The sequence below is a fragment of the Hyperolius riggenbachi genome, chromosome 11, assembly GCF_040937935.1.
Source record: "Hyperolius riggenbachi isolate aHypRig1 chromosome 11, aHypRig1.pri, whole genome shotgun sequence".
NCBI lineage: Eukaryota > Metazoa > Chordata > Amphibia > Anura > Hyperoliidae > Hyperolius > Hyperolius riggenbachi.
The window spans coordinates 188,799,461-188,811,917 of record NC_090656.1 but is presented as its reverse complement, the minus strand read 5'-3'; the positions used below and the strand labels follow the sequence as shown (position 1 = coordinate 188,811,917).

The 12,457-nt window shown below is 48.3% G+C and overlaps 1 protein-coding gene across 1 annotated transcript; it reads left to right on the top strand.

Moving 5' to 3' along the window:
- Nucleotides 1-10,391: 10,391 nt before the first annotated feature.
- On the top strand, nt 10,392-11,594 carry LOC137537925 (piggyBac transposable element-derived protein 4-like). Its single transcript, XM_068259853.1, has one exon. It carries the CDS (start codon nt 10,392-10,394, stop codon nt 11,592-11,594), a length of 1,203 nt encoding a protein of 400 aa, XP_068115954.1.
- The last annotated feature ends 863 nt before the right edge of the window (nt 11,595-12,457 follow it).

Below are 12,457 nucleotides of genomic sequence, written 5' to 3'. Positions count from 1 at the left end.
TGTGGTCCTGCTGTCACAGGGGACAGTGGTGCCACACGTTATGCTGGAATTGCATCAGTTGCAGATAATCATAGTCAAAAAGTATGCTTCACTTCTACTGTTAGCATGCACTTTTACCAGTAACACTCAGGCCCGCCATCAGGGGGGGACAACCGTGACTCCCGTCACGGGCCCCGGCCCTGCAGGGGGGCCCCATCCCCGCCGCGGCCCTGGCGGGTGCCGCCCGGCCGCCGCTCAGCCCCCCTGACCGCTGCTCCCTCCCTCCATCCCTCTAGCCGCCGCCACCGCCTAGTCAGACCCCGATCAGGCGGCGACAATAGTGCGGGCGCTAGGACCCAGCGCCCGCACTGATATGCGGAAGTGACGTCACTTCCGCATATAGAGCGGGTGCGTCCAGCGCCCGCTCTTACTGGTCGGGTCGCCGCTGATCTTGAGGTCTGACGCTTGGGCAGCACTGGCAAGGTAGGGGAGGCAGCGGCGGCGGCGGCTGGGGGGGCTCCCTGTCACTCGCTCACTAGCTAAAGGGCCTCCCTGTCACTCACTCACTACTTAAAGGGCCTCCCTGTCACTCACTCACTACTTAAAGGGCCTGTCACTCACTCACTACCTAAAGGGCCTCCCTGTCACTCACTCCCTAAAGGGCCTCCCTGTCACTTGCTCACTTGCTAAAGGGCCTCCCTGTCACTCACTCACTACTTAAAGGGCCTCCCTGTCACTCACTCACTACCTAAAGGGCCTCCCTGTCACTCACTCCCTAAAGGGCCTCCCTGTCACTTGCTCACTTGCTAAAGGGCCTCCCTGTCACTCACTCACTACTTAAAGGGCCTCCCTGTCACTCACTCACTACTTAAAGGGCCTCCCTGTCACTCACTCACTACCTAAAGGGCCTCCCTGTCACTCACTCACTACCTAAAGGGCCTCCCTGACACTCACTAACTACCTAAAGGGCCTCCCTGTCACTCACTAACTACCTAAAGGGCCTCCCTGTCACTCACTCCCTAAAGGGCCTCCCTGTCACTCACTCACTCCCTAAAGGGCCTCCCTGTCACTCACTCCCTAAAGGGCCTCCCTGTCACTCACTCCCTAAAGAGCCTCCCTGCTACTCGCTCACTAGCTAAAGGGCCTCCCTGTCACTCACTCACTACTTAAAGGGCCTCCCTGTCACTCACTCACTACTTAAAGGGCCTCCCTGTCACTCACTCACTAGCTAAAGGGGCTCCCTGTCACTCACTCACTACCTAAAGGGGCTCCCTGTCACTCACTCACTACCTAAAAGAGCTCCCTGTCACTCACTGCCTAAAGGGCTCCATGTCACTCACTACCTAACCTGGGGGTCCCTGTCAGAATCCACGTGAGAGGTGTCTACCATAATAAGGGGGCATTCTGCCTATTTATGTGAAATGCTGTCTATTTATGTGCCTCATGACTGCTGAATTTGTCTTGTTGAGGGCCTAATGATTGAATTTTTACTTGTTGGAGGCCTCATGATTTGTTGGGAGCCTCAAGATTGCTGAATTTGTCTTGTTGGGGGCCTCATGATTTGTTGGGGGCCTCATGATTTGTTGGGGGCCTCAAGATTGCTGAATTTGTCTTGTTGGGGGTCTCACGATTGCTGAATTTGTCTTGTTGGGGGCCTCATGATTGCTGAATTTGTCTTGTTGGGGGCCTCATGATTGCTGAATTTGTCTTGTTGGGGGCCTCATGGTTTGTTGGGGGCCTCATGATTGCTAACTGCGAGACTATGGGAAAAGCTGAATCATTACCATATGAGACAATAGCATTAAACCTACTTTTTTAGCTTTTTTAAACAGAAAATTAAAACTGGGAGGTTCTAAAAAAATGATGGAGCACTTCCTCCTTCCGGCTTGAAGGAGGAAGTGCTTGATATCGAGGCTTGCAACGCGTCCATTCGGACACTTGCACCTCGTTGAAACGCTGGGCGGAGAGCGGCGTTTTGGGTAATTAACCCCGCCGCATCTAGCTGCTCAGCTGTGGCAATTAGAGCTAACTTGAATCACGAGTATCCACCGTGGTTATTCGTGATTAATTTGTGGACAGCAAGCCTCCAACTAGCTCTGCCAACATGTAATGGCTACGCGCATTTCTCAGTTTGTGGGGGGGGGGGGGAGGGGGCCCGGACTGATTATTTGTGAGGGGCCCCAAAATTTCTGATGGCGGCCCTGGTAACACTTACCATATCCTGTTACCATATCACAACCATTTATACTGAAACGCACCCGCTGCACTGTGAACATTGCATAGGTGGTGCAATACATGTAAACACATACAAATGAGAAGTATATTTCTTCCTGAGTAACATGAACCATCAATTACAGTTTTTCCTATGATGCCATCACTTCCAGTAGGTAGTAAAAATCTGACTTTACCAACAGGTTTTGGACTAGTCTATCTCCGCATGGGGGATTCTCAGCTAGAGATGGCTCGAACATGCGATTTTAGGTTCCTGAACCTCGAATGCGAACTTGCAAACTTTTCGAACGGCAAGACTTCAATGGGCAGGCGCATTTCAAAACTTCAAACACTAATTCTGGCCACAAAAGTGATGGAAAAGATGTTTCAAAGGGTCTAACACCTGGAGGGGGGCATGGCGGAGTGGGATACATGCCAAAAGTCCTGGGGAAAATTATGAATTTGACGCAGAGCAGGGTTTTAAGGGCAGAAATCACATTGTAATGCTAAATTGGAGGCATAAAGTGCTTTAAAACATCTTGTGTGTGTATACATCAATCAGGTAGTGTAATTAGTGTACTGCTTCACACTGACAGACTAAACTCACTGTGTAACGCACCGCAAACAGCTGTTTGTGTAGTGATGGCCGTGCTGGACTGGTGCGCACCATGGCGAGAGTGCAGGCGATGGCTGTTTTCAAGCCCATATGGTCGCCAGGCTGTGGTAGCTCAATGACAGAACAACAGTGACTGTCCAGCTGATCGAATTTGGTCTGTTTACAATGATGCAACGACCTAATTATCTTGGGTCAGGTGTGCCGCCCAACACACTCATATAGCCGGTCATTGCTTCATCGTGATACGCAAGCCTCTTCACCACGGCAAGGTAATGATAACGAAGGGGAATTGACACATGTATGTAACATCTGCGGCTGTGGGCACGTAGGGTGTCTCCGCAGCCACCTTGGGTCCCTGTTCAGGGGTGTTTTCCGTTCCCTCGGCGTCAAGCACGCCGAGGACGGAATTGTCATTTACACAGAGGGTTGCTGTATCGCGCGGCCACGCGCATAGACAGGACCTTTATGCTGGGAGGAGGCGTGTCAGCTGACCCGTTGGTCGACTGACGTCAGAGGGGACTCACACCGCTCTGGATTGGTTGATTACTGGTGGGCGCGGCTGTGAGGTCTCCTCTGCTTCTTAAGCCTTCTCTGCTCACTCGCAACCTGTCTGCGGTTGCGAATACATACGTGTTAGCGCTCAGACCTTAGACTAGTATCCGGTGTGCTTTGATCTGGGAGGAAACCAGGGATTTCACACAAGACTAGGATTGTTGTTATTACTGTATATTTGATATTCTGTGTATGACTCTGGCTTTCTCTGACTCTGCTCTTGCTTATTGATTCTGTACCTCTGCCCATCTGATCTAGTTGCTGAATCACTGCCTGAATACTTACTACTCTTGCTTACTGATTCTGTACTGTATCTGCCTCTCAGTTGCCGAACCCAGCCTGTCTGACCTCTCTACTCACTAGTGGGCCCTTGCCACTGGTGAGGTGTTCTAACAGTTCCCACCAGCTCCTCTGGTGAGGTTCAGCCAACTAGTCAGTTACTGTGTTCTAACAGTACCCACCAGCTCCTCTGGTGAGGTTCTGCCAAACTAGTCAGTAACTGTGTTCTAACAGTACCCACCAGCTCCTCTGGTGAGGTTCTGCCAAACTAGAGTGTAATTGTGTTCTAACAGTACCCACCAGCTCCTCTGGTGAGGTTCTGCCAAACTAGTCAGTAACTGTGTTCTAATAGTACCCACCAGCTCCTCTGGTGAGGTTCTGCCAAACTAGTCAGTAACTGTGTTCTAATAGTTCCCACCAGCTCCTCTGATGAGGTTCTATCTATCTATCCGATACTGTGTTCTAATAGTGCCCACCAGCTCCCTGGTGAGGCCTAGTTATTCTACTCTGTTACTGTTGCACCAAGCACTATACACTATTGCATTATCCTGTTAGCTATACTTGCATTATTGGCGATTCTGCAGATCACCATATAATCAGGTATAGTGTCTGTATTATTGGTGATTCTGCAGATCACACATAATCAGACATTTGTGTTGCTACACCGTTACAATGTACATGCCTTTTGTTTTGTTGTTGCAGCGGCAGTGCAGCCAGAAAAATTAGGCAGGCATGTACACGCACCAGAAAAAATTATTGTTCTTGTTAGCAGGCGCAGCCTTAAAAATTCAGGAATCCACCTGGAGTCCTGGACCCTGTTGGTGGTGACGGAGAAGGCAGTCAAGCAGCCTACGGGCAGAGATACTGTGTTGGGACCGACTTAGTCTTGGGCCAGGCAGTCACACGGTGTGCAGGCAGAGATGCTGTGTGTGGGGACTGACTTAGGCCACATAGACACATCAGACCATAGTCTTTTGAAAATGAAAGATCACAGACCAATTTTACCCCATTCCATGTAGTATGAGAGCCATACCTTCACAGTCTTTTCTATGGAGCTGAACTCCCCATCAGAAAAAAATCTTTGCAAGATGCTGCACACACAGATGCTGTACAGACACAAAAGATCAGTATCTGCAAAAGATCTGTTCCTGCCAAAGATCCGTTCCTGCAAATTGCATTCATAGTCTATGAGATCTGCAGATCATCATACACACCTTGTTTAACTGACATTCATCTGCAGATCAGACAATCATCTGCAGATCTGAAAATCCATCCTGGTGGATCTGATCTGCAGATGAATGTCTGTTAAATAAGGTGTGTATGATGATCTGCAGATATCATAGACTATGAATGCATTTTGCAGGAACGGATCTTTTGCAGGAACAGATCTTTTGCAGATACTGATCTTTTGAATGTCTACAGCATCTTTGTGTGCAGCATCTTGCAAAGATTTCTGTCTGATGGGAGTTCAGCTCCATAGAATAGACTGTGTAGTTATGGCTCTATTACATGGAAGGGGGTAAAATTGGTCTGTGATCTTTCATTTTCCAAAGACTATAGTCTGATGTGTAAATGAGCCTTGTCTTCGGGCAGGCCTGACCGTGCTTTGCAGACCAGGCATCCGTGGTCAGATGGACCCTTGACCCAACGCGGTGTGCCAGAGATGGTACAGTTTGGGTATCGCCTTTTTTTGAGAAATAATTGCGGCCTGCTATCTCCCACTGCGGTGTGTGGCTTTGCTTATGTGTGTTGATTTACCTCAGGTGGTCATCCCATTGCAGTTTGTGCTTTGTCATCACGTGCCTTCGTAAGGAAGTTGTCCCTACGCAGGTCTTGGTCTTTCCACGGCTCAATTTTCGGTGGCAGAGTACAGATGGCATTGCTTTTATCTGAGGCAGACACACAAAAATTTCCACACCGCTGAGCCCTGGGATGATGCCACTTTGGTGGCTGCCGACTGAGTGTTAAGAGGGGTGCCAGAATCAGAGCAGGAGGAGGAAGATATGTCACGGTTCCGTGCGGAAGCTGATGAAGATGAGGTGTTCTGTCAGCTATAGTCAGCTACATCCTGGCAATCTTGGAGGTTGATGGCATGTTCCTTCTGAACACTGTACTTTGGTAGCGGGCCGCACAAAATCACGAGAGCATGACCTCAAACAGGGCCTGCCTGTTTTGTCTATATTGGGGGGGATGAAGTGATTACCCGCATTACCCGGATATCCGCGGATATTGCAAATATCCGGATCCGAAACCGATTACAAACATAAAATCTCTCCACCCTCCATCCTCCTCCTCACTGTTCATGGATCTTGTCTTCCAGGGATTTGTAGGATGTCAAAAGCAAGCTCACATAGATTGGCCAGGAATCGAACCCAGGTCAACTGCTTGGAAGGCAGCTATGCTCACCACTATACCACCAATGTTACATGCTGAAGCCAGCCAGTTCACTCCAGAAAGGCCCAGGAGTAGTCTTAGCTACCGTAGTATTTATGTTACGGCAGGGCCCTTATTACACTTTCTCTTACAGGGCTATGGAAACAGTTTTGCCCATGCGATAAAGCGAGGTGCAAAAAAGAAATCATGGTTTATGGACCCAGCACACTTCCGCTGCACCACTCTGCAGTCTGCTTACATTTGTATACAATCTTCAAGTTTAAGAAGGGTACATTAGTTCCCTTCACAAAAGGCAAGGCCATCCCTGGGTGGGCTTAACCTTTTGGTTAACAGCCAAATGCGCTAACCAATTGCGCCACAGAGACTGTGCATGCAGTTGCTGCTAAATGGCTATCCGGGGTTCTCTTCGGACAACTGTTGAACACAAAAGGCAAGGCCGTCCCTGGGTGGGCTTGAACCACCAACCTTTCGGTTAACAGCTGAAAGCGCTAACCAATTGCACCACAGAGACTGTGCATGCAGCTGCTGCTAAATGATTTTATGGGGATGCATGTGTGTCTTTTGGAAGTAAGTCTGCTCCAAGAAGTTTAACGCCACTTTTTCCTACAACGAAGCATTCACTGTGTGGCAGCAGAGTGGTGCAGTGGAAGCGTGCTGGGCCCATAACCCAGAGGTTGATGGATTGAAACCATCCTCTGCTAGGTGTACTTTGTTTTTTACACCTTGCTTTACCACATGGGCCAATCGGCAGCCATAGCCCCTTAGGATAAAGTGTCATTAGGGTCTTTCTGTAACATAGATTGTAGTGTAACTATTTCAACTAATGTACCCTTCTTAAACTTGAAGATTGTATACAAATGTAAGCAGACTGCAGAGTGGCGCAGCGGAAGTGTGCTGGGCCCATAACCCAGAGGTCAATGGATCGAAACCATCCTCTGCTAGGCATGATTTTATTTTTGCACCTCGCTTTATCGCATGTGCAAAATGGTTTCCATAGCCCTGTAAGAGAAAGTGTAATAAGGGCCCTGCCGTAACAGATTATTATTATTATTATTATTTATTTATAAAGCGCCAACATATTCCGTGGCGCTGTACAATGTAAGAAAACAAACAAGGGATACATAATGATACAGACAATGATATACATCAAATATGAACACTGATACAAAATACAGCACTGCTGATTACAATTTGATTTAACATGATGACTAAAATATATAAATGTCTAACAGTGTGCAAGCAATTCAATTAATAACAGTCCATGACACAAAAGGATGAGAGCCCTGCCCTTGCGAGCTTACAATCTAAAGGAATGGGGTGGAAACAAGAGGTGGGGAAGTATACAGTATATGTACAGGCAGTGCGACATTAGGTTATTTAGTGGGTGCATGGCCTAAGCTAGAGAATATGCTTGTCGGAAAAGGTGGGTTTTGAGGGAGCGTTTAAAAATTTCAAAGGTGGGAGAGTGGCGAATGTGTTGTGGAAGGGCATTCCAGAGAAGGGGTGAGGCACGTGAGAAGTCTTGTACACGTGAATGTGAGGAGGTAATTGTAGAAGAGGATAGAAGAAGCTCGTGTGCAGATCTGAGATTGCGGTTGGGTTGGTATCTGGAGACTAGTGAGGAGATGTACAGGGGAGAGAGATTGTGGAGAGCTTTGTAGGTTAGGGTTAAGAGTTTGAACTGAATCCTCTCATTAATTGGTAGCCAGTGAAGAGCTTGACAGAGAGGGTCAGCAGAGGAAGAGCGAGAGGAGAGATGAATGAGTCGAGCAGCAGAGTTCAGTACAGAATTGAGCGGTGTTAGTCGGTTAGTTGGAAGTCCACCAAGCAATATATTGCAATAGTCCAATCGAGATATAATAAGAGCATGTACTAACATTTTGGTTGTGTCATGGGAGAGAAAAGGTTGGATACGTGCTATGTTTTTCAGTTGGAAATGGCAGGAGCTGGTTAGAGAGTTAATGTGAGGAGTAAATGAGAGAGAAGAATCAAATATTACCCCCAAGCACTGTGCTTTGGGAACTGATGTTATAGACGTGTTGTTAACATTTATTGTAATATCAGGCAAAGGGGTGGGACAGGGATGGTGGAAAGACTATTAGTTCAGTTTTATTCATATTAAGTTTTAAGAAGCGAGAGGACATGAAAGAGGAAATAGCGGCCGGGCAGTCGGGAACCCGTGTGAGGAGGGAGTGAAGGTCTGGGGCCGAGAGGTACAGTTGTGTATCGTCTGCATATAGGTGGTATTGGAAACCAAATGAGCTGATTAAGTTACCAAGACCGTGCATGTAGATGGAGAAGAGGAGGGGACCGAGGACAGAGCCTTGAGGTACCCCTACAGACAGAGGATGTGAAGAGGAGGCCTGATCTGAATAAGAAACAGTGAAAGACCTGCCAGAGAGGTAGGAAGATATCCAGGAGAGAGAGAGGTCCTTTATTCCTATAGATGAAAGGATCTGTAGGAGTAGTGTGGTCGACAGTGTCAAATGCTGATGACAGATCTAGTAGGATGAGTATGGAATAATAGTCTTTGGATTTAGCTGTGAGGAGATCATTAGCTACTTTGGTGAGGGCTGTTTCAGTGGAGTGGTTTTGCCGGAAGCCAGATTGGAACTGATCAAGCAAGGAATTTGCAGATAAATACTGACTTAGTTCAGCATGAATGTGGCGTTCAAGTAATTTAGATGCAAATGGAAGAAGTGACACTGGGCGGTAGTTAGCAAGTTCGGTGGGGTCTAGAGATGGTTTTTTAAGTAGTGGTGTTACAACAGCCCTCTTGAGTGAGGATGGAAAAATTCCGGTGGAGAGGGATAGGTTAAACAGATATTACGGTAGTTAAGATTACTCCTGGGCCTTTCTTGTAGCTGAAGAGATGAGTGAACTGGCTGGCTTCAACATGTAACGTTGGGGGTATAGTGGTGAGCATAGCTGCCCTTCAAGCAGTTGACCTGGGCTCGATTCCAGGCCAATGTATGTGAGCTTGCTTTTGACATCCTACAAATCCCTGGAAGACAAGATCCATGAGCAGTGAGGAGGTGGGTGGAGGGAGGTTTTTATCTTCCAAAACGTTTTAAAAGCATTTTAACCCCCCTGGCGGTAAGCCCGACCTGTGTTCGGGCTCTGCTTTGTGTGCTGAAAGCGGTGAGCCCGAACGCAGGTCGGGCTGGCTGAATACATGCTGCGCACTGTCTCTCTGGGTCCCGCGCACTGATCGCGCTGCACAGCGGGACCCAGGCTTCTCCCGGCCGCCGGAGTCCCCATTACCTGGCTGATCTTCCGGGGACACGGCGGCCAATCGGTGTCATGGAGCGGCGGTCATGTAGCGGCGGCGTGATGTCGGGCGGCGGCGTGGGGTCATGGGGGAAGGAGGGAGGAAGTCAGGAAAAAAAAAAAAACAATAAATCATTCCGATTAGCCACAGGGGTAGGGAGGGAGAACAAACGAAGTATAAATATAATAAACACTCTGATTGGCCACAGGGGGAGGGAGAGGAAAAATAATAAAAATGACACAAATTATCTGATTGGCCACAGAGGTAGGCAGGCAGATTTTGGAAAAAAATGACAAGTGATCAGATTGGCCACAAGTAGCATTAAATTGAATACAAGTTAGTTTGTATTCAATTCAATGTTGCCATTTGCTCTCTGGAGACCGTGGCTGCTGGCTGTTTGATCTGTGAGTTGCTGATTGTTGATTACTGATTATTGGATACCCGTTACTGATTTTTTACTATTCTCTCTGCCTTCTCCCTGCACTGATTTTGCCTGGACTTTGATTGATTTACTGTGTACCGATTTTTGCCTGGATTTTGACAACTCTCTGCCTGCCGTTTTCACCGACCTCGGTCTGCCAGTAGTCTGCTATGGCGTCAGCTTCAAGAAGGCAGCTCGCTGCGGAATCGCTGGTAGAGTTGGAGGACAGCGATTTGCAGTCACTGGCGGACTCAAGCAACAGTGATGCACTAGGGGACCTCTCATCCGACCCAGGTAGCGACAGCGAGAGTGATTCCATCGCCACGGATGTTAGCGATGTCCGGGTCTGGTGCCCCATTGACCTTTCTCAGGCACCGCCACCGCCCCCCCGTTTTCCTTTTACTGGGGAGCCTGGCCTGCAGAAAGTGTGTGAGCACAACCCCCTGGCCTACCTGCAGCTTTTCTTTGATGAGGCCGTTATTGAGAAGATTGTGGAGAAGACTAATCGTTATGCCACCCAACAACTGGCTGCTCCACGACGCCCCTTCTCAAGAAGCAGGACCTGGGAGCTGGTCACCAAAGACGATATTTGATTATTTTTGGGACTTATCATTCTGCAGGGGGTGGTGGGGAAGCCCCTGCAGAAGTGGTATTGGACCACCAACAAAATGATAGCGACCCCGTTCTTTGGTACGGTGATGAGCGAGTACCGGTTTTCGCTCATCATGAAATTTCTCCATTTCGCCAATAACGACACCTTTGAGGAGTCCACTCATCCTGCTCCCAAACTGAAAAAAATCTGGGAAGTGTGCGAGATGGTGGTGGAGAACTTCAGGACCACATATGTTCCAGAGCGGGATATATTCGTGGATGAGAGCCTGATGGCTTACAAGGGGAGGCTGAGCTGGCTGCAATTTATAGCTTCTAAGCGGGCCCGCTTTGGAATAAAAAATCTTATATGTTGTGTGAGTCTTCAACCGGGTACATCTGGAATACAGTTTTGTACACCGGAAAGGGAACAAAGTTCAATCCCCGGTTCAGCGACTATGGAGTGGCGACAAGTTCTGTTTTGTCACTTGCTGAGCCGTTACTGGACAAGGGATATTGTGTCACCACGGACAATTTTTATTCTTCCCCGGAACTCTTTAGAGATCCTCATAAAGCGTTGCACTGATGCCTGCGGCACAGTTAGGCCGAACAGGCGGGAGATGCCTACATCTTTTGGGAAGCAGAAATTGAAACCCGGGGACATAGCTGCTTGGCAGAAAGGAAAGATGCTGGCTCTCCGCTGGCGGGATAAAAAAGACGTTTGTCTCCTTTCCAGGGTCCACGACACCTCCACTGTTCCCACCAAAACGAGAGGAGGAAAGGAAATACAGAAGCCGCAGGTTGTGGTGGACTACAACCAAACAATGGGTGGAGTGGACAGAGCGGACCAAGCAGTGACATTTTATCCCGCAGTCCGCAAGCAGCAGAAGTACTATAAAAAGATATTCTGGAGCAGTCTCTGTGGAATTCTTATGTACTTTACAAGCAGCGCAGTGAAAGGCCAATTACTCACGCGGACTACATATGGAGGATGTGCGAGTGTATCTGTTTGCGGTACCAGACTGCCACAGATGCCAGAACCGGGCGACGTGCCTCCTATGTCGTTAACCCAGAGCGACACATTGGCCGGCACTTCCCGGAGCACATACCTCCCACTGCCAAAAAAAACCACACCAACCAGGACATGTGTGGTGTGCTGCTCCAAGACCGATGAGAGGGGCAAAAAAGTCAGGAAGGAGTCGCGCATCTACTGCCCTGACTGCAATGTTGGGCTCTGTGCTGCTCCCTGCTTTAAAACTTACCATACACGGGAGGTGTACTAAGTATACATGTACATAATGTGTACAATTATCTTCTTGCTGCCTTATTTGTACAGTTTTCCTATTTTTTTCAGTTTGATAAATGTAATTATTTCAGCAAATTTGTGTTCCAGTCTTTTATTTATATGCAGAATGTCTACCAGGACTTTATTCTGATATATTTTGGTGAGTTAAGGCTTAAGAATTGGAGGTCTAAAATTCTTGAAAAAAAAAAAAAAAGGTACCGCTTTTGACTCCTAATTCCAGACAGAAAAAAACCGCCAGGGAGGTTAAATGGCACTTCCGTTTTTTCTATCCAGATATCCAAATAGGTCGGATATCCGCAGATAATGCGTCCGGATATCCGCGTTCACGCAGATATCTAAAAGGCCAGATTCGGGTATCCGGATCCGAATCAATTCTGATTTTAAAAAGTACTATCCAAACACCCCTGCTCCCAAAGTGAAACCGGTAAAAAGGGCGCAATGCATGGTAATAGCAGCAACACTGTAATTTGGGCATGCAGAGGTGCAGCAAATTGCGGCTATAAATAGTCGGGAGAGTTAGGCTGCGGGGTGTCTTAAGTGTTAGGAGTGTGTATGTAATGTAGGGAGTCAAGGTTAAGCACCACGGGCGGTTACGGTTAAGACCAGGAGGTTAGGGTTGGAGACCGGGGGAGGGGTTTTAAGGTTAGGCACCACACTGGGGGGGGAGGTTAGTGGGGGGGGGGGGTTGTTAAGATTAGGCACCACAGGACTTTAGGGGACCGGGGGGGGGGGGGGGTGTTATGGTCATGAACCACCGGGGGGGGGGGGCAGGAGAGTTGCTAAGATTAGGCACCACAGGAGGTTAAGGTTAGGCACCACCAGAGGTTGGAAATTTAAAGT